The sequence below is a fragment of the Schistocerca piceifrons genome, chromosome X, assembly GCF_021461385.2.
Source record: "Schistocerca piceifrons isolate TAMUIC-IGC-003096 chromosome X, iqSchPice1.1, whole genome shotgun sequence".
Taxonomy (NCBI): Eukaryota; Metazoa; Arthropoda; class Insecta; order Orthoptera; family Acrididae; genus Schistocerca; species Schistocerca piceifrons.
This window is the reverse complement of record NC_060149.1, coordinates 15,039,580-15,064,853: the sequence shown is the minus strand read 5'-3', so window position 1 is coordinate 15,064,853 and position 25,274 is coordinate 15,039,580. Positions and strand designations below refer to the sequence as shown.

Here is a 25,274-nt window from a genome sequence, read left to right as displayed (position 1 = left end):
ACACCACCTTCATCGTATCAACTACATACTTTAACCACTACACTGCATGACCACTTGAAGTAACTGTGTTGATTATAAGGCCCTAGAGTAACACACAAAATTATCTGTCATTGATTACTCTCGAACAAGGCACTCACTTTGATGAAAGCCTGCAGCATGGGATACCTGGGATCCCTAACCGACACCGCCATATGATGGTTTCAGAAAGTCATTCCTACCCGTGGGGACCTCTCCTTGTTAGTGCTGTGGTTCCAGAATGCTACTAACATTTCCGGCTTACGACGATTTTACCAGTTTTGGGTCGTAGTAGAGAACCAAGTTAATTTATTGCCAACCACAGTGCCTTTTTCTGATCTTGATGCCATGTGCACTTCGTGTAAAGAGATACTTAAACCAATCCCCGAATGTGCTTGTAACTTTACGACTCGCATTTCTCTGAAGTGTTATGTGAATTTTGCCAAGCTTGCAGTTCATGCGGCTGTTCGGGTGATAGTCGCTTTGCTCCAGGACCAAGGCGTTATTTCTCCAGTTTCCACCAGTCAATGGGCTAGTTAGTTAGTTAGTTAGTTAGTTAGTATGGTGTGGAATGTGTCAAGTGCACAAGAAATGCACATATGATACAAGATTTTTAATATATATTACAGTACAGTGTTCAAGATTAATATTTCTATTTATCCCATTCCCTTAAATGGCACAACATGCATATACTATATTAATAGATTTATTTATTCCTATTCAAGAATTCATCTATGGTATACAAAGAGTTGTCAAGGAGATATGATTTCTATTTATTTTTGAAGCTATTACTGATGTCTGTCAGACATTTTATTTCATCTGGTAATTTGTCAAAAAATTTTATAGCAGCATATTTTACCCCCCTCTGTGTCAAAGATAGGTTGAGTAAAGGATAGTGTAAGTCTTTCATTTTTCTGGTATTATAATCATGAATGTCAATGTTGTTTTTAAACTGATCCATGTTGCTGAGAATAAATTTCATTAGTGAATAAATGTACTGTGAGGCTGTTGTAGGAATTCCCAATCTTTGAAAAAGATTTCCTGCAAGATGTGCGACTATGAACCCCACACATTATGCTAACCACTTTCTTTCGAGCAGTCTAAATGTTGAGTTACCCCAAAATATTATTCCGTATGACACCAGAGAGTGAAAGTATGCAAAGTATGTTAGCTTACTAATTTCTACGTCCTCAAAGGTGACAATTATTCTGATTGCAAAAGTTGCTGAATCTAGTCGCTTTAGAAGATCCAAAATATGAATTTCCCAAGTAAGATTCTCATCTATATATACACACAAAAACTTAGTATGCTCTACCCTGTCTACTGACATCTGTTGATGTGTTATATTTATTGAAGGAACTGTACTTTTTGCAGCAGAAAATTAGATGTACTGTGTTTTTTTTTTTTCAAAGTCTAGAGCAAGCCCATTTGCAGAAAACCAATTAATGACTTTTCCAAAGACCTTATTTGCATCATTTTCAATTGGAGTTTCTTTTATTGGATTAATAATGATGCTTGTATCATCAGCAAACAGTGTCAGTTCAGCTTCTTGTTTCAGGGATGTCGTTCACATATATCAAGAACAGAAGGGGACCAATGATTGAACCCTGTGGAACACTTAATGTAATTTCACCCCAGTTAGATGAAGTGGCAAACTTATTTAAATAAATCACTTCACCCATATAAAGAACCTTTTTGTTTCCTGTTCTGTAGGTATGACTTAAGCCACTCACATGCTATTCCATTTATACCATAGAATTGTAATTTCTGTAACATAATGTCATTGTTCAAAAAATCAAATGCTCTGGACAAGTCACAGAAAATTCCTATTAGTGACATTTTACTATTTAAAGACTCTATTATGTGGACAATGAAACTGTATATTGCTCTCTCAGTGTAACCGTAGTTTTGAAATCCAAACCGTGATTTACTAAGTATCCCGTTACTGTTGAGATGGCTACCCACTCTTGAGTACATTACTTTCTCAAAGATTTTTGAAAATGCTGTAAGCATGGACACTGGCCGATAATTATTGACATCTGTGGTGTCCCTTTTTTTGTAGACAGTCCTGACTATGGCATATCTTAACCTGTCTGGGAAAAAAACCTTGAGTTAGTGATGCATTACATATGTGATTCAGAACATCAGCTGTAATTGCTCCACATTGTTTTAATATCTTATTAGAGATGTCATATACTCCAACAGAACATTTATTTTTCAAAGATTTTATAATTTTACTTATTTCGCAAGAGGTTGTTAGGTGAAACTTAATCTGACTTAATTTTTTCAAAACAGACTCTTCCATGTACTGCCTGGTTTTTTCTTTTGAACTATTCTCACCAATTTTTTCTCCTACACATAAGAAATGGTTGTTAAATACATTAGCTACTTGTGTACTGTTGGTTAGGATGGTCTCTTTCTCCTTCATAGTAATGCTACCTTCCCCAGTGGTTACTTTTCCTGTCTCCCTTCTAACAACATTCCATATTGATTTTATTTTATTTGTTAATTTCTTCTCTTACATACTTATTTCTTGATTTCCTTACAACTTTTCTCAGTATGTTACAATAATTTTTATAGTGTAAAACTACTTCTGTATCTTTACTAGTTCTTGCTGTCTCATACAGTTTTCTTTTTCTTTCTGAAGACACTTTCATACCTGTAGTAATCAAAGATTTCATTGAAAAGTGTGTGGTGTTACATTCAGTAATTTTATTTGGGAAACAATGTTCAAAAAAGAATATAAATTTATCAACAAATATGTTGCATTTATCATTAGCATTTGGCTCATTATATACGTCTCCCCAATTGACATTTCTTAAACTCACTCTGAAGTGCTCTGTAGATACCGGGTTGAGCAACCTCAGACTTTCACTTTCATGGTTTGTGAACTGAACACCCCATTAGGTTTTATAAGTTAATCAGTTGTGCATGATGGTCTGACAATCCATTTACCACAGGGAAAGCATGAGTGTTTTACATCCTCTTTCTGTACAAATACATTATCTATTAGAGTGCTGCTGTCTTGAGCTATACGTGTAGGGAAATTGGCCACTGATTCTAAGTTACATGTTGTTAATAACACTTCTAGTTCACTTTTCCTATCAGAATTCCTTAGGAAGTTAACATTGAAATCACCACAGGTTAATAACTTCTTCTTTTTGTCTGACAGACAGCATAATAGGGAGTCAAACTTTTTTATGAACAGCTCCCAGTCTCCTAATGGGGACCTGTACACTGTTGCTAATATCAATACTACCTAGCTGAAGTTCACATGCACAAACCTCAAAAGTGCTGATCAACACAAAATTTGCTTACTTCTACAGTTCTGTATTTATACCCTTTCTTATGAAAATGGCAACTACTCCTTTATCCATCCTAGATCTAAAAGATGCTAAGTTATACCCATTTATACTGACAGTATCTATCCCCACAGTTACATGGTGTTCAGACAGACAGAGTATATCAATCTCATTTTTATTTTTGAGACCATCTAAACATGCTAATAGCTCATCTACTTTATTCTTTATTCCCCTGACATTTTGATGAAGTAAGTTGATACTGCCCTTAGCTTTGCCCCTATGGTGGTCATTAAAAGCAGAATGGGTCATTACATATTTGCAGCGATTTTAAGTCTACTATTAATTCTCAGTCTAGCACCGATCTTTATTGCCTGTCTCACCCACAAGAGTTGTTGTCTAAACTGACAGCAGGCCAGTATTATTCGAAAAAATATGAAAGGATGTTTATTTCCAACTGCCTTTGATGACACTTCCTATCAGTCTCTAGTTTTAAATACACCATTTGGCTTATTCATGTACAATTCCCTACTGTTTGGGGTAGTGAGTGCATCTGCCATTTTCCAAAATTATTTAGAACAATTGTTTCACAGTATTCCTCACTGTTAACTATTTGGGTGATATTGTTACAGGGCCAACACACGGGAAACTTTACAAGAATCATGAATAGATTTTTCAATGGCTCCAGGAAAATTTTTTATGCTGTCAGTTAGAAAAGTGCAGTTTCTTTGCCCGCACATCAAATATCTTGTGCACATATTTAGCCATAAGAGTATCACTCCCATGTGTGAACACTTCAGCTTGTTTATGAAAATGGCAGCCCCCACTAACCTTAAAAAGTTGCAGTCATTTCTGGGGAAAATCATGCACTATGTCAAGTTCATTCCTCAACTGATGCAAACTGTCTCCTGTCTATCAGCTGCACAAGAAGGGCACCAGATTTGTGTGGTCAGTCAGCTGTCATCAGGCTTTTTAGCACTTTCAAGGGGGCTCAAGATGGCTCTGTCTGATGCCATATATGCCAGATCTGCCATTAACATTTGTGATGGAGGCAACTCACTACGGCAATGTGACAGTTTTGTCCCACAAGTTGTTAAATGGTTTAAAGCAGCCAATTGCCTTTGCCTCCAAAACGTTGCATGCTGCACAGCTCAGCTACTCCCAAATTGAGCAGGAGGCTTTTACAATCATTACTGGAGTCAAGAAGTTTTGTCTATGTTTGTATGGCAACAAATTTCACCTGCTGTCTGCCCACAAATGTTTGTTTTCCTCGTTCGGACATTGGTCTAAGCTCCCAGATACAATGGCACAGCGTCTGCAGCACTGAACGGTATTTTTGAGTGAGTATCATTACTAAAATCCATTTTTGCTCTACTTCCAAACATGCCAACACAGACGCCCTTGTCCTGCCTCCCTGTTGGCTCCAACATGTAATTCGATCACAAGGAAAGTGTTTCTTTTGCCCTGGATCAACAGCTGTAAACAGCATTGAATTAATTCCTAGAAGTGGTGTGCAAGGTCGTTGGCAGTCCAGAAGTGTTGGCCAGACCACATTTCACAATTATTTTGTATTACGTTACTGGGTCAATACCCTATATGGAGTTTCTACATTGGCCACAGAAGACTCATGTCTGCCAGGTCATTATTTGAATCTCACTCCAGCCCAGCATCCTCTGGCTCCTTTATACATTGCATTGAAGGATGACGTGCATGGAGGTATTGACCAGGCAACACGTTTACTGGACAGGCGTCGATGCCTGCTCACATGATAAAGTGTGTCCAGCTCAAGTTTTTCACCACGGTCCTTAACTGAACACTCTTGGGATAGGGTCCACATCAGTTTTGCAGAGCCATTTTGAAGTGCTGTGTGGTTGCTAGTGATGGATGCCCTCTCTTAATTTCCATTTGTGGCACACATCATCCACCACTACACCTACTACCATTCTTGCCCTTGAGAGGATTTTTGTTATTGAGGGGCATGTTGCACCCTGTGCTGGATAACGGGTTCCAGTTCACATTGACTCAGTTCAAGGCCTTTTTGTTGTTGAAATTGCATTGACCATCCGACCAGTGCCTCCTTTCACTGTGCCTCGAACATAAGAGGCTGAGTGGCTGGATCACACCTTCAAGACTCAAGCATGCCTTGCAAGGCATCCTTGTGATTTCAGTCTACCCTTGTCAGTGGGGTCAGTTGGGCTGGAATCCTGCATGGTTGCAGGCATCACACCCTGTTAAACCACCTCCATCCCATGCAGCGTGCCCATCCTGCATACAAGCCCATCTACTCACGTGTTTGACCAGCATCCAGTGTGGACTGACTGGGTTGTCGTAGGGCACAGAGACCATCAGGTTTTCTATGTTGAGGCTGGGCATCTTCACCTGACCACCACATCACAATGCCAGATAGCCTGTGCTGTGGCAGTGTGGTACCTATGGGGAGAACTTTGGATTGGAGTGGGTGCTAACAGGACAGATAATCTGTAATGAAACAGATCAAACTAACCCATGCCAGTGGCCATGCCAATATGACCATCTCAGCAGATGGAAAACAAGATATCATTTAAAAGGCTTAAAATGCCATAGTGTTTCTGTCTTTGGTCATGCAATGGGATAAGATTCAGGCAAGGAGAAATGAAGGTGGACAGTTTGCCCAGTTCTTGGTTGCTCCAGAACTGATGGAGAATCAATAAAGACACTGGCTTTCATTAAAAGTATTGAGATAGGCTGGGAGATTTGCTGCAGTCGAGAAATTGAGAAATGAATCTCTGTTGAACAAAACAATCACAGGCTCTTCAGGCCTCTGTCAAGCTTGAAGATGTACCAGTTACCAACTCTAGTCATAACAAACTCAGCAGGATTGAATGCATGATCTTCCATTAGGACCTAACACTACAAACAAATGGAGAACTGTGTGCTAACTGGGAGCAGTGCAGAGTAAATTTTGTTTGTCACATTCAGAGAGGACCTAAGGGTAAGCAATGGACACTGTAGCTTTTAACCTAGCGGTCACTTGAAATGTTTTACCTAGGAAACTTGAGTCATGGTTTATAGGCGTGATGTCAAACCATATTTTCCTCCTCGTATGAGACAGTATAGGTGCCAAGTTACAGGCACATGTCCTCCAGTTGCACTGATGAGACTACTTTTGGGATATATGGAAGGACAACATGTAAGGACAGACTTTGCAAACTTCCTACATGTGTAAACTACACAAAACACCACCCTCCTCATTTGCCAATGTGTACAGTTTCAAGAGGGAGAAGAAAATCCAGGAATATGAAACACATGACCATCTGGCTCCTCAAGGTGCTAAGAAAAAGTTTAAACAACTCCACACAATTGATACATCATCATACTTGGCAAATATTGTGTAAAAATCCACTTTCAGTATGATGAAGAGATCTCGGACATTAACTCCTTGCTATAGCTACATGTCAGTGCCCGTTTTTTAGTCAGGAGAGGAGGCATCAGCTCCCTTGACCCCCAAACCTGCAGCACCAGTGATAAAGAAACCCGCCAATGTAGCCAGAGATGGCTTGTCCTCCTCCTGCATCACCAAAGAAGAGGGTACCTGCCAAGGTACCTCCCTCCCAGGATGAAGCAGACTAGCAGCCTACCACCAGCCATTGGTGGAAAGAGCCACAGTCTTTGTGTTGTAGAAAAAAAAAAAAAAAAAAGGATCCTCTTCTGTCCCAGAACTGAAGACAGGAAAATCCTCAGAAACGGAAATCTCAAAAGGACAAGAAGGTAAATCTGAAGTTGAACTGAATCCTGCTGCTCCATTCTGTGAGAGAACATTGAAGGGCACTTTAATGACAGAAACACTATCCTTTTGTGGAACATTTAACAGCATTCAAGAGACTTCGGATGAAGGCAAGGCATTTAATTAAAAAAAAGAATGCAGGAGTGTTGGGAGCAGTATATATCATCTAAGAGAGCCCACACCAAATTGTCTTGAGCATGGACTAAACTCTGTCGCATTTGAGGCCACGCGTCATCCGTAGTAGTTCTTGGCATCTCAAAGAATGGCAACATCTGTACTTATCCCACAGTTGTTGTTGAATGTCTCGCAGTACACTTTGCCAAAGTGTCCCCATGCAGTTACTACCATCCCAATTTCCTGATCCAGAATGCCAGGCTAAGCGAAACTACTTATCCTTCCATTTAGTGTATGGGAGTTCCACAGTGCTTTAGCAGAGCGTTGGGGCAGAATCACTGGATCTGATAAAATCCACAATCAAATGCTTAAACACCTTAGTAACCACAGCATAAAACATGTCCTCAGGTCTTCCAAATTTATTTGGTAGGAAAGGGAGTTTTCCTGTCACTGGTGGGAGGATATTATTATTCCTTTCTCAAAACAGGGAAAAGACCCTTTGTTTTGACTAGTTATTGACCAGTCTCTCTAATGAACAGGCTCTGTAAATTATTTGGAAAAATTCTCAACCGATGACTGTTTTGGTGCCGGGAAGCCAAAGGACATTTAACACAATTTAAAGTATGTTTCAGGCACTCTGATCCACCACAGACCAAGTAATTCACCTGGAATCTGCAGTGCGCATTGCTTTTGCACACAGTCAACACCTGATTTGCGGGTTTTTTGGACAGCAAAAGGGGTAAAATATCGCCTGACGACATCACATCCTGTCTGCTTTGCATGAGTGGGGTTTTTGTGGTTACTTACCCATTTTTATTCAGAATTTCCTACCCCTCCAACTGTTCCGTGCCCAGATAGGTTCAGCCCTCAGCAGCCAATATGTACATGAAACATAGATTCCTCATGGACCGGTTCTGAGTGTGACCCTCTTTACCATCACAATCAATGGTATCATGACTGCAGTGAGACCCACAAACTCACTGTCACTGTATTTGGATGATCTCCACCTGTGTTATAGCCCTGTCATAGTGCACTGCTGAGAAGCCAACTTCAGGGGTCCGTACAGAAAGTACATAATTGGGTGATGAAATGGATATATATTTTCTCTCACGATAACTCACGTCGTGCACTTTTGTTAAATCAGCACTGTGCATCCTCACCCAAAGCATTACCTTAGTAACCAGTTACTTTAAGTTGTAACTTTCCATTTTTAGGCCTTTTTTTTTACCAGTAAGTTAACATGGTTACCAGATGTATCCCAGATGCATAACCAATCCATGTCAGTCAACTCTGTTCCACAGTCAACAGTTCAGACTGTTTACAAACCACCTAAAAATGGGCAGACCAGCATGTGCATGACTGGACGCTCTGTGCAAGGACCTCCAGCTGCTCCCTTTTACGTGTATACATATAATACACCCTGCAGGCTATAAATTAAAAAATTGTGTGGCCCTCAACTACGTACCCTCTGACTCAGAGTTGAAATATTGAATGTTTTGGCTGGTTTCATTGTCTAGGGGTTGGGATACATAGTTGCCACGTTACAAGCCAAATACTGCCGAGTCTACAGTATACAATATGAATATACACATGAATCGAATGGTTGAAGATTCCTGTCACTTGTCAATTGTGAATTTTGAATGTGACATAAAAATTTTCAAATGAAAGATTGCAATTAAATAAAACCAGCAGGTACTATTATTAATGACTTTAAATGATGAGTACGATAGCAGAAGTACCTTTTAGAATGCCGTTTATTACTGCAAAACACTTATTGGTGTCGATGGTGCAGCAATTAAATAAAATCTGAGTTGAATAACAGTGAAACAATAGATTCCTACTTCACGTAATTAGTTATGAACAACAACATAGCTCGCAAGATATTCACTTCTAAACGCATACAACGTCTTCACTGCAGAAGCCACAGAAATCTCACAAGTGGACAAGTTGGCACTACGTAATACACTCCTGGAAATTGAAATAAGAACACCGTGAATTCATTGTCCCAGGAAGGGGAAACTTTATTGACACATTCCTGGGGTCAGATACATCACATGATCACACTGACAGAACCACAGGCACATAGACACAGGCAACAGAGCATGCACAATGTCGGCACTAGTACAGTGTATATCCACCTTTCGCAGCAATGCAGGCTGCTGTTCTCCCATGGAGATGATCGTAGAGATGCTGGATGTAGTCCTGTGGAACGGCTTGCCATGCCGTTTCCACCTGGCGCCTCAGTTGGACCAGCGTTTGTGCTGGACGTGCAGACCGCGTGAGACGACGCTTCATCCAGTCCCAAACATGCTCAATGGGGGACAGATCCGGAGATCTTGCTGGCCAGGGTAGTTGACTTACACCTTCTAGAGCACGTTGGGTGGCACGGGATACATGCGGACGTGCATTGTCCTGTTGGAACAGCAAGGTCCCTTGCCGGTCTAGGAATGGTAGAACGATGGGTTCGATGACGGTTTGGATGTACCGTGCACTATTCAGTGTCCCCTCGACGATCACCAGTGGTGTACGGCCAGTGTAGGAGATAGCTCCCCACACCATGATACCGGGTGTTGGCCCTGTGTGCCTCGGTCGTATGCAGTCCTGATTGTGGCGCTCACCTGCACGGCGCCAAACACGCATACGACCATCATTGGCACCAAGGCAGAAGCGACTCTCATCGCTGAAGACGACACGTCTCCATTCGTCCCTCCATTCACGCCTGTCGCGACACCACTGGAGGCGGGCTGCACGATGTTGGGGCGTGAGCGGAAGACGGCCCAACGGTGTGCGGGACCGTAGCCCAGCTTCATGGAGATGGTTGCGAGTGGTCCTCGCCGATACCTCAGGAGCAACAGTGTCCCTAATTTCCTGGGAAGTGGCGGTGCAGTCCCCTACGGCACTGCGTAGGATCCTACGGTCTTGGCGTGCATCCGTGCGTCGCTGCGGTCCGGTCCCAGGTCGACGGGCACGTGCACCTTCCGCAGACCACTGGCGACAACATCGATGTACTGTGGACACCTCACGCCCCACGTGTTGAGCAATTCGGCGGTATGTCCACCCGGCCTCCCGCATGCCCACTATACGCCCTCGCTCAAAGTCTGTCAACTGCACATACGGTTCACGTCCACGCTGTCGCGGCATGCTACCAGTGTTAAAGACTGCGATGGAGCTCCGTATGCCACGGTAAACTGGCTGACACTGACGGCGGCGGTGCACAAATGCTGCGCAGCTAGCGCCATTCGACGGCCAACACCACGGTTCCTGGTGTGTCCGCTGTGCCGTGCGTGTGATCATTGCTTGTACAGCCCTCTCGCAGTGTCCGGAGCAAGTATGGTGGGTCTGACACACCGGTGTCAATGTGTTCTTTTTTCCATTTCCAGGAGTGTATTTCTTTCTCCCGCGACCACGCGCAAACTGCTCCACTCTCCACGTAGTTCCTGCGACCGACTGTCGCTGCTTCCTGTCCAGCACTTCTCTGGCTCTCCGTGACCCGATGCCCCCCCACCATCCCCCACTACCATCCAGTCTCTCCATTCACTGTAGTCGCCCACCATAGTAACGAGCACTGTGATTGGCTACAGCGCTCCCGCCGTGTCTCCAAGCCAACGCTCACTCGCAAACATATGGAAACACATACGAAATATTGGATTTACATTTAAATAACTTGAATTAAATAAATATTCCTACGGCTGGACCATAAACATGCTTTAACTCACATTATTAAATACATAAACAAATCAAATAAACATATATCAAAGGAATGGAAACAAAGGGTAAACCAGTAGCATAATGTCTGTGCTTTCTAAAACAAAGTAAATATTAACCAATTTCTTCACGAGTAGTATATATCGGATATAAACAAAGACATAGCTGAATAAATATATTTATAAGCTTGCTGCTACTGTTTTTTCGTGTAACTGAGGAGTACTTTTGGCCTGAAGCAATTAATAATAATCAGCCACTTGACCTCCAATAACTCGTGTACTATTCAAGTTACATGCCTGTAATTAATACCAATTTAGGTTTACACTAACAGCTTTCTAAAGACATGTCGATCAACAAAATCGGATCAACCATTTAGATTTTGGAAATCCATTGCTGGGTGTACTTGTATAATTTACAGTCAGATACTAAACTTTTAAGCTAATAAAGATATTGAAAATCTGATTACACCATCAGAATTGTCATACAAATAATGGTAATGTACATGTTTCTTTTTAAGGTATCATGATTCCTCTGGCTATTATTAAATTCTACATGTGCTGTGAAATGTCTGCTATTATGGTTTCACAAAGTCCGCCATCTTTGGCCTCTTCTTCATCAACACAAAGCACAGTCCTCGTCACAGCGTCAGTGTGGAGTTCCCAGCCACGCGGTCGGCCTGGACTATGCGCTGGGGCTACCCTTCTTCCACCGGCCAATGTCCAGCACAACGTGGCCACCGACAAGCTCGGCCTGCCGAATGGCCCCATGCCAACTCTGAACTTAGAATATTTTCAGGGCGCCCCAACTCGCCCATTACCTCACAACCCCCACCCCTCCCCAGTGGTGTGTACTCAGTCCTGTGATTTGAATGGACCTCTTCCATGGCTCTAAGAAAAATCCTGACTCCGCCTTTCTCAGGTGCTTATTCTGTTCAGTTGGCAAAAGTACCCCAATTCAAGATGCACCGAGACAGATGGGTCGAAAGTGGACGACATGGTTGGTTATGCTTTTGCACACACAAAGGGGATACAAAAAGTATTCTCTGCTGATTGCATGCCATGTACACACTGCAGAGTTGGTTGCCATATTGTGGGCTCTGCAATACATTAAAATTCATGCAACAAATAGCTTCTTGGTTTGCAGCAGCTCTGTGAACTGCTTACAAGACACCTCTCAGTGCTACTGCAATGTTAGACCGCTTTATTTCTTCGTTGATAGTCCTTGGTGTTGACATACTACATTGTTATACTAGCTGAAAAATTGGGGGGGGGGGGGTGGAAGTTAAAGACTGACAACTGTAAATGATGTAGCTGACAGTTGCACAATTGCATTTAACAGTTATTTACTTTCACTGTTCACAATCCCCCAATATTACACAATTATATGGCCAGTTCACTATTGGCAAATGTTGATAAGCCTCGTTAATAGGTTGCAGGCAACATCAGCATACTGCTATAATAGTTTGCTGTTGAACATCTATGAGCAGTAAAAACCTAACCACACAGTTCACAGTTCTTGCAGAATAATGTGGTACGTGGGACACTCAAATAAATTAGACAGACATTGTCATTAATTGTACTAACACATGGCCTATTTGTGTTAAACTTATTCCACTGTTAAGTTGTTGTTCGGCCATGGACTGACTGTCTTGGGTCCAAAAATCGGGCGTCTATATATCCTCACAATAATAGGCGCTGAAACTACACATTGTTAGATGTTTTAAGTTACAGAAATTACTATTAAAACGTAACTCATTCAATTAACTGAATACATCGAAAAATTCCTTCTTTTCAACAGTTCCTTCTAACAGAAAGGATAGGCTAAATTATTTGTTTAAATATTGAAATTAACAGATACAGTTATACAATTTTTTTTGACAACCTGGTAATTATTTTGGAATTAAGGGCTGGCTTTGCTAATAGAGCCAAATAAATACTTCAAGAATCCTAGTAGTTCTTCTTCCAAATGTCTGTAACTAAAACAGAATTTATGTTTCTTTATAACTCAACAATAATCTGTCATGAAATAATTACTGATTTCCCCTGTAATGATTTGTAGTAAAATAATAAATTAGGAAATTAATTACATACACAAAATTAGGCCTGGTGTTATATTCTTTAAAACTGAGGGCCACATTTTTCTTTTATGGAAATGCAGATTATACTCATGCATGTTAATGGTAATCAGGCAAAAATGAAAATAAAAATGAATTTAATGAGGCAGATGGCAATACAAGAGAGGAAGTAGAAAGATCCCAACTTGGTATGTCACACTACCCAGAAACTTTCTGGTTGCTAACATCCAAGACCTGCTAGTTTATCTCTACAGCTCTGGAACCACCATAACATTCATGTGGACATCAAACTACATGGTATTTCGGGAAATGAACTACTGACAAATTAGATAAAGAAGCAACCACAGGAGATGAACTTGAACTCAGAGTATGAGGCACAGACCTACGACTGCAACTAGGACATTAAATTGGGACCAGCAAGGTGTGGCCTACTCCTCTCCAAGCCTCTTGGAAGGATGCCATCTCACTGTGATGACAATGTATGAGCCACATCAAACTTTCCTCCAAGTTCCTTTTATGTCAAGAACAATCCCCCCTCCCTGATGTAGCTGTGTCGGAACAGCTCATATTCTCACAGTGTGTGCCCTGCTGGTTGGCCTGAGATGAGTCATCAACCTGTCTACTTCCCTAACCAAAATACTTGTGAATGATCACAGCTACTGAAGTCGTGCATTTTGTGAGAGAAAGTAGATATCATAACAAAATTTAATGCACCTCAACATTTTGTGTCTGGGGATGACGTTGGCTTGTACCTCTTGCTTTGGTGTGTGTCCATAGTGGTCCCAAGCTACTTTCCCCACTGCACTGCAATGCAGTTTTAGATTTTTATGCACATATTTTATTTATCATACTTTTTGAGCTAATTAACTGTCTGGTTGTTAGTCTTCATTTTCTCACACCATTTTAGTTGTACTGACTATTAGGATGACCAATCTTGGTGTATCCTTCAGCAACCGACTACAGTTTTCAGATGCCTGGATTTTATCCCACTTCTAACTATCTGACTTAAACTACTTTCATGCATAACTTCAACCATGGGCACAAGATCACAGACACTGGAGCTGACAGTTCTCCTTTTCTTATATTATTTGAATTTCTAGTCAAACAAGAGACTGTTAAAATACTGTTCAGTCCCTTTGAACCCATAATCATAATCATTTATGGTTCTGTGAAATGACCAACATATTCTTTAAAATTTTAGGGAGAAGTTTTTAGTGTGTTACCAGGGTGACTGGATCATCCATGGTTATATATATAATAGAGGGAAACATTCCACGTGGGAAAAATATATCTAAAAACAAAGATGATGAGACTTACCAAACAAAAGCGCTGGCAGGTCGAGAGACACACAAACATACACATAAAATTCTAGCTTTCGCAACCAACGGTTGCTTCGTCAGGAAAGAGGGAAGGAGAGGGAAAGACGAAAGGATGTGGGTTTTAAGGGAGAGGGTAAGGAGTCATTCCAATCCCGGGAGCGGAAAGACTTACTTTAGGGGAAAAAAAGGACGGGTATACACGCGCGCGCACACACACACAAGACCTTTACAAATGTCTGCTTGTGTCTGTGTATGTGCGGATGGATATGTGTGTGTGTGCGCGAGTGTATACCCGTCCTTTTTTCCCCCTAAGGTAAGTCTTTCCGCTCCCGGGATTGGAATGACTCCTTACCCTCTCCCTTAAAACCCACATCCTTTCGTCTTTCCCTCTCCTTCCCTCTTTCCTGACGAAGCAACCATTGGCTGCGAAAGCTAGAATTTTGTGTGTATGTTTGTGTTTGTTTGTGTGTCTATCGACCTGATAATGTGATTGCATGGGTGGTAGTGAGTGAGGTTGGAAGAGTGTGTGTGCAATTTTATTTAAAGTTTACTGTTATTTATTTTATAACATTTTAGAGGTTTTAATTAAATTTGTTTCTACAGATTTTTTTAAGGGTGTTGATAACCTCACCATTGAGCACCCATAACTCTCTCTCTCTCTCTCTCTCTCTCTCTCTCTCTCTCTCTCTCTCAGAGAGAGAGAGAGAGAGAGAGAGAGAGAGAGAGAGAGAGACTATAGACTGTATGTTTGTACTATGAATGTTGTACGAATTAGGTGATGTAAAAATTAAAAACAAAAGCTGACATACTTTGCTTATTTTCATTCCATTTTGGGGTAACATCTAAAGCAGATTTGAAGTTATCCGGGGCCAGAAAAATCTAATGCAAATTGTGTGTGGTAAAAATTCGAGAAGTGTTTCAGAATCCAACTTTTAAAAAATGATTCTATTGATTAATATGAGTTGGTGTATTAATTCCTTAAAGTCAGTCGTAAGTAGTTATCCCTCATTCAGACCAACTGCTCAGTTCACGGAATCAGTGCAGGCAAGACCATCAGTCTTCACAAACACAGGAAGTCCTGACTTTGTTCTGAACAGTGTTCATTATTCAGGAACACACATTTTGAATGAGTTTCCAGCAACCGTAAAATGTTTTAGCTACTAATAAAGGACATTTTAAAAGAAGCATAATGTATTTATTGGTGGCATACTCCTTCCACTTCATTGATGAATTTCTTAGCAGAACCAACTGATGTAGGTATGTCTCACATAAACACTATGTAACACCTGACTTTGGCACAGCTTCAGTAATGCGATCTATGTAAGTCAGCCTTTCAAATTGTTCTTGTTATTGAACATGGTTGACTGCAATAGCCTTTTTAATAACATGTAAACAAATAAATGTATTTAAAAGATTGCCCCCCCCCCCCCCCGACACACACACACACACACACACACACACACACACACACACACACACACACACACACACACCTACCTTTGACCAACGTCTCAATGTATGTGGAAGAAATGTTACTATATTAGTTTTTTGTAAATATTAATTATGTATTCTTGTTTTTATGACATATTCACATCCTTGATCTCATTATGGTTGTATGGAATGAACATTGTATCTCACAAGATCTGACCTTATAACTCACTGTGTACTGTAAAGTGTTTTTGTTATGGTTCATTAGAACGGTGATAGTTTCATACTGTCCATTCACACACGTCTGTATCCAGGGTTGCTAATGCACAGTAATGTGATAGTGCTAAAGCTGGAGAGAACTTATTAAAATGCCATTGCTGTTAGCTGTGTTTCCACTAGATGGCTGCCCAGAAGAGGAAAAAGTGATAGTGTTCAGTTTCTCATAGCCACATTGTGTGCCAGTATCCAAGTTTAAATCTCAACCATCATGACATTGTTATGTGTATTCAAGACACGTGTCACGAGTGACATATATTGGTTGTTTGATGTGGAGATATTATGCCAGGCAGACTCCATAATAGTCTTCCAAAGGTATAGACTCTGTGCTGGCTCAGGATATAGGCCTCAAGTCTCTCTTGGATCATAAATGACAAAAAAATTACACGCCCACACTATGATCATTTGTCACTGTCATTTACACTAATCGTTCACTCTTAAAACATAACTTTCTTCCAAAGGAAGAATGACCCTTTGTAGTTTCCAGTTAGTTTGGAAGAAAGAAATCAATAAGTTGGCATATTTTTAACATTTTCATTCAGTAATGTAATATGCTTCCCCATGAGCTGTGGACCTTATCAGTGGGGTGGCTTGTGTGCCTCAGCAATAGATAGCGAACATATGGTTCCTGAAGAGGGGCAGCAGCCTTTTCAGTAATTGTGGGGCAGCAGCCTTTTCAGTAATGTGGGGCAACAGTCTGGTCATTTGACTGATCTGGTCATGTAATATCAACCAAAATGGCCTTGCTATGCTGGTACTGTGAACAGCTGAAAGCAAGGGGAAGATATAGCCATAATTTTTCCTGAGGGCATGCAGCTCTACTACTGTATGACCAAATGATAATGGCATCCCCTTGGGTAAAATATTCTGAAGGTAAAATAGCCCCCCTTCAGATCTCTGGGCAGGGACTACTCAGGAGGATGTCGTCATCAGAAGAAAATAAACTGACAATTGACAGATTTGAACATCGAATGTTGATCCCTAAATCGAGCAGGTAGGTTAGAAAATTTAAAAAGGAAAGTACATGGGTTGAAGTTAGATGTAGTGGGAATTAGTGAAGTTTAGTGGCAGGAGGAACAGGACTTCCAGTCAGGTGAATACAGGGCTATAAATATGAAGTCAGATAGTGGTAACGCAGGAGTGGGTTTAATAATGGATAAGGAGATAGGAATGCGGGTAAGCTACTATGAACGGCACAGTGAATGCATTCCCATAGCACAGATAGGCATTAAACCCATGCCTACCACAATAGTAAAAGTTTATATGCCAGCTAGCTCCACAGATGATGAAGAAATTGAGAAAATATATGATGAGATAAAAGAAATTATCGAGCTAGTTTAAAGAGACAAAATTTTAATTGTGTTATAGGACTGGCATTAGATAGGAGGAAAAGGAAGAGATGGAAAAATAGTAGGTGAATGTGGACTGGGGAAAAGAAATGAAAGAGGAAGCCACCTGGTAGAATTTTGCGCAGAGCATAATCTAATCATCATTAACACTGGGTTTAAGAATCGAGGATTGTATATGTGGAAAAGAGACCTGGAGACACTGAAAGGTTTCAGATTGATTATATAATCATACAACAGATATTTAGGAACCAGATTTTAAATTGTATGACACTTCGAGGGTCTGATTTGGAATTTGACCACTTTTTTTATATGAACTGTAGATTTAAACTGAAGAAGTTGAGAAAAAGGTAGGAAATTAAGGAGATAAGATCTGGATAAGTTGAAAGAACCAGACGTTGTTGAGAGTTTCATAGGAAGCATTAGGCATCAGTTGACTAGAACAGGGGAAAGGAATACAATAAATGATGACTGGGTAGCTTTAAGAGTTGAAATAATGAAGGCAGCAGAGGATCAAATAGATAAAAAGACAAAGCCTAGTAGAAATCCTTAGATAACACGAGAGAAATTGATGAAATTATTTAATACAGAGATACTGAATTTAATTGATGAAAGGAGAAATTTTAAAAATAAAACGGGCATAAGGGAATACAAATATTTAAAAAATGAAGTTGACAGGTAGTGCAAAATGGTGAGCAGGAATGGCTAGAGAACAAATGTGAGGATTTAGAAATATATTTCACTGGGGAAAAGATACACTACCTACAGGACAATTAAAGAGCCCTTAGAGGAAAAGAGAAGCAGCTGTATGAATATCAAGAACTCTGATGGAAAATCAGTCCTAAGGAAAGAAGGGAAACCTAAAAGGTGGAAGGAGTACTGAGTGGTTATAATTAAACTTTTCTTGTTTAACACTTTATAACACAGAAACTAATTACTGTAAAAGTACCAAATGTGGTAATATTAATGACCAGAGTATGGGGTGCATGATTTCCATGCGTCACAGTGCCGTCCAGTTCCAACTATGGCCACCAGGTACCATGATAAGTCATGGTGATTCATAGTCTCTCACAACTGACCAGTTGCAGTGCGCTTGTTGACGTGTCAACGTGAGGTAGGACAAAAGGAGCTGGGCATTATTGGTGAAGCTCTGTTATCAAACAACAGTGATGCTGCAGCTGCATCTACAGAATGTCGCCAGCTGAAAGGATTACGGAAGGGTCCTCTTTCCCCACATGCTGTGTGGAGCGTGATGAAGTTTGAATCAACTGGAGAATTAGGTTTCACTCCGGGAAGAGGCCAACGACCAGTTGCACCACATGTGGTTGATGAAATCGCTGTTGCTATGGCGGATGATGCTGCGCACAATTCCCGATCGTCAGGCAGTGCACGTGCTGTGTCGTGACAGTTGAGCATCCCGTGGTCCACTGTACGGAAGGTGCTTTGAACCATTCTCAAATGGTATCCGTACAAGATCCATATTGTACAGCAGCATGCACCACAGGATGCACGACGACATGCTGACTTTGCTCTCCACTTTCTCGCAAGGTTTGGAGTTGACAAGGGCTGGCCCTGGACCATCCTGTAGACAGATGGGTCTTATTTTTCTCTGATGGGTGAGGTGAACACACAGAATTGCCGAATGTGGGGATCTTCATCTCCAGTCACTGTGCATGAAGTTCCTCTGTATGGTGAACGTGTCACCATACGGTGTGGCTTCATGGCTACTTTCATCATTAACCCAGTCTTTTTTGAACAGGTTCGTGCTAAATGATCAGTGATGTGCAATGTGACTCGTAACGTTACTACCATATGCTTCGCCAGCATGTCATACCCACCCTACAAGAGAGACGCATTGAACTCTGTTGTTTTCATGCAGGATGGGGCCCCACCGCACATTGCTCATGAGGTTCACCTGTTTCTCTGAAACATATTTGGAAATGATAGAATCATCAGCCAACCGTTTCCAAATGCTTGGCTGCCACAGTCACCTGATCTCACTCCCTGTGATTTCTGGTTCTGGGGCTACCTGAAGGACAGGGTTTACCAGAGGTACATTTGCACATATGCTTATCTGAAGTGCACCATATCAAGAGAGGTAGCCAGCTTGCCTATGGACATGCTTTGTTCTGCTGTGGAGAATGCAATCCTGCGCTTTCAGACACTTCTGGACACTGATGGGCGCCATATTGAGCCCCTTTTGTAGCAGTAATGGTACCAGTATGTAATGGTATGATGTACTGTAGCAACACACTAAGTGTTTCAATTGAATAAATTCTGCATTATTTCTCATCCCCATATCCTTGAAATTAATGCTGTCAAGTTTGCTACTCGTACGGTAATTAATTTCCGCGTTATAATGTGTTAAATAGGAAAAATTTAATTATAACCATCCGGTAAAATGCAATATCATCCTTGCTGATTTTGGCTGTGAAAGCATACTTACAATTTTTCCATCAATTGTTGTGTGGATTTATATGCTGCGAAAACCACACTTGACCACATCTGCTATTTTTACTTTGTATCTAAGGGTGATGCCAGGTGTACTTCCTTAAACCTCACATAAGCAATTTCTCTCTTCTTTCTCTCTTTCTTTCTTACTTCATTTATTTTTCTGCTGTGTGTGCTAAAATCAACCCACAAAATACATTTACTCTAATGGGTGGGTAGTTATTAAGGATCTGCCACAATTTGAAATAAGGGTGGCTTTCAGAAGTACAAAATTGGCGTCCATTATTTACAACTTAAACTTGCTTCTGTGTAGGAGATAGTGCAGTATGCAGCCATAGAAAGAGTTGACAGCTTCCCTTGTGAATTTCGAGGTAGAGAAAAAAGTTACAAAAGCATTTGAAACAAATTTTTTTTCAGCAACTTTCTTTTTTTTTTTTTACTCCACAAATTAAATTTTGAATAAACCTAGTTGCTAAATTTAAATGTAGATTAAGATTACAGTGAAGGCCAGTCATGTAAGCAGTCAGTGTGCAGCTTACAGAGATGGGTAAATCAATTGACATGTTCCAAGACATAATGAGATATTGTAAATGTGATCCAAGACACATACAGATAGAAAGAACTAGCACAAACCACTGAGTGAGATGGTAAAGTGGAAAGATACAGGACTCTTATTTGGAAGGATGGCTGTTTATTTCCCTGTCCAGCCATGTAGAGTTAGGCTTTCCATCGTTTCTGTAATTTTCTTCAGGCAAATGCCAGACAGTTTTTTTTTAAAGTAAATGAACAATTTCCTTCCGTAATCTCCTTTCCTTCTTCAAGTGAACTGTACAAATAGCGCACTATGTCAGAGGTCAGTATGCCACAAATGACAAGACTCAGCATACTAGGGACATGTGAAAGCTTCTTAATTTTGTATGAAATAATCAAATAATATTACTGCCTTTATCTGGTGTAAGACAAGCAAATGAACTAGGTCTACAATCCATTATGACATTTATAATTATGTGTACCAGCAAGCACAGAATTTTGTGAAACTAGATATAGTCTCTATCCATTTACATTGAGCCGAAAATGTCTGTATACAACAGTCTTAACAGAGACTTTTTGTTTTTTGATTTCCAGGTGTTATATGGTGATGTGGAAGAAGCCATATGTTCACATGCATTGTATTATGCCATTTGGAAATTATATGGCGTTCTTCCAGAACGATGGAACTGGCAGCGTATGTCTGCTGATATGGCATTTTATCCTTTACGACCTGAATTAGTTGAGTCCACATACCTTCTCTACCAGGTAAATCCATGTTAAAATTGTTGACCTTGTGTCTCCAAAGAACATAGCTGTGTAACTGTATAATCCAAACAGATATACATGCTTCTAGTGTGACCTAGGCAGAGATGTACTCAAGCCTCTAGAAACAGAAATGTTATTTTGAAATGAAATGTATGCTAAGTACTTTAGTTTAATGAGTAGATACAATCCACTTTGTTCACCTGATCAGAAAACAAAATATGTTGCCTCAGTCAAAGCCTTGCATATCTGAGCAAACCTAAAACAACTGGGTTTGTGCAGATGCCCCAGAGGTTGCCCCCCTAATCATTGATTTGCACCAACCTACACACACTTTGTCAATGAGGGTTTTGTAAAAAGGTATCTGCCACTCACACACCATGCAGTTACTTCAAGTTCCTTGCTCTCTTTATCACACAATGTTCCACTGTCACACTAAACTGTTTCTGAAGCATCCACAGAGTTCATGCTAATGAATGACAGGTAGTACTGACCAGCCACCAGTTTGGAAAACCCATTGTACAACAAACACAGATTCAGACACTTGTAAGCCCCATGAGGTGGCTGCCATTTGCTGTGTCCCAGGATGGACGCTGTGAGGTAGCAAAAATCTCTCTTCCTCATTGTTAATGTGGTATTTCAGCAAATTGCTGTTAAAAACAGGTGTAAATTCCACTGTTGCAATTTGCCTTAAGGCTATTTTGTACTGGTTAGCTACAACATTGTGAAGAATGAAAACAAACCTGTACACAGGAAGACAAAGAAAAGCAAGGAAATAATACAGTGTTGCATAAATTGGGCAAAATATTCACACTCTGACAAGGAATTATGATAGTATGCAGTTACGACCTTCTGAAAGTACAACTTATAATTTTTTGTGTGCTCCAGTTATTTGTCACTCATTCTGCCCCATTGTAGCTGCCTAATGCCTGAGTCCAAAGTACTTTATGGTGAAGTGACAACTGGAGTATTCCTATTCACGGGATTTTGAAGGGGAGGGAAGAAGAGGCGAAAGGTGCACACATGTGCCCAACATTCAAGACTAAGTTATTCTTTGCAAAAATTAAATATGAGAAGGTAATATGTTAACCTCATGCACATATATGTTAAATATTGTTTTAACAGTATTCTTGTATTGATTTTCTGCAGCTGTACTTCATTGTAGTAGTCCAAGCTTTAAAATCAAAGAAAATACTGCACAGCACTGATGTTAATAATTCGCTATGCTACTATTTAATGACACATTAATTCATTTCATTCATTTAAATTACGTTTGTGAATCACAACATAAAAATGTTCAAAGCAAAGAGATCTCTGGCACATGCTACAGGTTAGAAATCGTGCACTTTGACACAATGAACAATGCATGTTACCAATGTCAAAACAGTAATTCACTCCACTATACAATACTTCTCACTCAGGCAGCTACAGTGGGGGTGGAGTGAGGGGCAAACATACAATGCATGTTCAGGTTTAAAAGTTGCACTTTCAGTAGATTGTAAATGTGTACTATCAGAATTACAGCCAAAATTTTCGCACATGATTGATTGCTGGATCCAATATCTTTAAAGTGTGCTTCCCCCCCCCCCCCCCCCCCCCCCCTTGAAATATGAGAATAGGTTGGTGATGTTTGCTTGTGACCGTCAGCAGTCATCAACCCAAGTACAAGAATAAAATTACATCAACTTCTCAAAACATCATGTTCTGAAACTGATCACAGAAATAGTATAATTTCACCAAAGTCACCAGCGTGCACAGTGAGTGAGGGAAAAGCACAGACTTGCACTTTCCATCTTAAAAACCGGCAGGCAGCTAGAGCCTCAAAATCACCTGGGAAGAAACATCACGAGAACACTACGTATCCCGAATACCTAGGATCCCAAATACCTACTGACACGAATAAATAAATAAATACCAGTGTGCAACACTGTGCAACTAGTCTCATTGGAATGAATTTGTAAGGTATTCATAGATCCAAGACATACGAAAGACTGGCCAAGCAAGTGAACAACATTTATGTAGTATGTTGTGCCAATATACAAGGGATTATCATCTCAAAAAGAGAGAAAAGTGAAATTAATTTTATATTTGTTTGTGGCTGCATGTCTTCTGTTCTAGTACACATTGAAATCTCAATGCCACAATACCGTAGCACACTGGTAGAAGAGGTAAAACACTACAGTGCAGCCAATTGAAGAGTGGAGTATCCTGCAGTAATTCACTGTGCCATTTTGTTTTGACTTCTGTTGTGGTGTGCTGAGATTTTGTGTCATGAGGCTTTCAGTATGTATCAGTATTGCAGACAAGTGTCTACAAACAAACAAAAAAATTATTTGAATAATTCTTTCTCCCCCCTTCTCACTGCCCACTTTACCTTCAGTGAACAGAGAGATTTATCAGTCCAATATTTTATGATACAGTAAATTTTAGATAAATATCTTACATCTTTTAATGAAGAATATAGTTGCATCTCCGTCCTGCCCCCCATTGTATATTTCACCCCTTCCTTTTCGCCTCTCCATCAGTAATTTGCAGAATATTGTGGTAATTGTTAGTATTATTTTATCTTTCATATAATGAATGTTCATAGGAGCAATTCTACCTCACACATTTACTGCAGATAATTGTTGACAAATGTTGCTGCTCACCGTGTTATTTTACTATATATGACGATAGTATCTGTTCCCGAAAGAACAGTTACCGTGGATGACCATGCAGCTTTGCTAGAAATGAAATGATAATTAAATGGACACCCTAGCTGCAAACAGGCGTTTATGTACTTCATTGGGGACATGTTGAAAATGTGTGCCCCGACTGGGACTCGAACCCGGGATCTCTGCTTACATGGCAGATGCTCTATCCATCTGAGCCACCGAGGGCACAGAGGATAGTGCGTCTGCGGGGACTTGTCCCTTGCACGCTCCCCGTGGGATCCACATTCCCAACATGTCCACACCACTACATTCGTAGTGCGCCTAATAGATGTTTGCCCACATACTCATTACTCGTGGCAGATTAATCTACCAAGTCCCGTACGAGTTCGGGCATAGCGTGTGCGTTCGCACAAGAACGTCAATGGCCGGGAAGCCATATTTTAACTATATATGACGGTAGTATCTGTTCCCGAAAGAACAGTTACTGTGGATGACCATGCAGCTTTGCTAGAAATGAAATGATAATTAAATGGACACCCTAGCTGCAAACAGGCGTTTATGTACTTCATTGGGGACATGTTGAAAATGTGTGCCCCGACCGGGACTCGAACGTGGGATCTCCTGCTTACTACGAATGTAGTGGTGTGGACATGTTGGAAATGTGGATCCCACGGGGAGCGTGCAAGGGATAAGTCCCTGCAGACACACTATCCTCTGTGCCCTCGGTGGCTCAGATGGATAGAGCGTCTGCCATGTAAGCAGGAGATCCCGGGTTCGAGTCCCGGTCGGGGCACACATTTTCAACATGTCCCCAATGAAGTACATAAACGCCTGTTTGCAGCTAGGGTGTCCATTTAATTATCATGTTATTTTACCTCATTTATGGACTGCTGTTGTAGTATATTGGTGTTCTTTCAACAGCTTTCAAGATTTACATTCCTATATATTATAATGTTATATGGAAGTTCTTGTAGATGAGTTAGGTACACATTAAGTTCATATGTCCCGTTTGTTCAGTACATACACTGATCAGCCGGAACATTACGAATACCTACCTAATAGCCAGTTTGTCCACCTTTGGCATGGATAACACTGGCAATGCATTGTGGCATGGAAACAGTGAGGCCTTGATAGATCACTGGAGGGAGTTGGTACCACGTCTGCACACCCGAGTCACCTATTTCCCACGAATTCCGGAGAGGGGGTAGATGGGCTCTGATGCCACTTTCAATCACAGCCCAGATGTGTTTGATAGAATTCAGACCTAACAAGTTGGAGGACCAGCACATCAATTGAAACTCACCACCGTATTCCTCAAATGACTCCATCACACTCCTGGTCTTGTGACTGGCGCATTATCTTGTTGAAAAATGCCACTGCCGGAGGGAAACGTGATCGTCATGAAGGGGTGTAAGTTTCTGCAACCTGTGCACAATACTCCTTGGCCATCAAGGTGCCTTGCAGAAGCTCCAATGGACCCATGAATGCCCACATGAATCTTCTTTAGAATGTAATGAAGCCACTGTCATCTTCTCTC

At 40.8% G+C, this 25,274-nt stretch overlaps 1 protein-coding gene and 1 non-coding gene across 4 annotated transcripts in view; both read left to right on the top strand.

Moving 5' to 3' along the window:
* Nucleotides 1-25,274, top strand: part of LOC124721519 (ER degradation-enhancing alpha-mannosidase-like protein 1) — a 196,410-nt gene that overhangs the window by 131,237 nt on the left and 39,899 nt on the right. For all 3 annotated transcript variants that reach the window (XR_007006345.1, XM_047246537.1, XM_047246538.1), the window contains one exon: nucleotides 20,916-21,086. Coding sequence is in view for 2 of the 3 variants with exons in the window: in XM_047246537.1 (XP_047102493.1) it covers nucleotides 20,916-21,086 (171 nt within the window). In the remaining variant the exon portion in view is untranslated. The remainder of the gene's footprint in view (nucleotides 1-20,915; nucleotides 21,087-25,274) is intronic.
* On the top strand, nucleotides 24,456-24,530 carry Trnat-ugu. The gene has a single exon. It is a non-coding gene; the product is annotated as a tRNA-Thr (tRNA).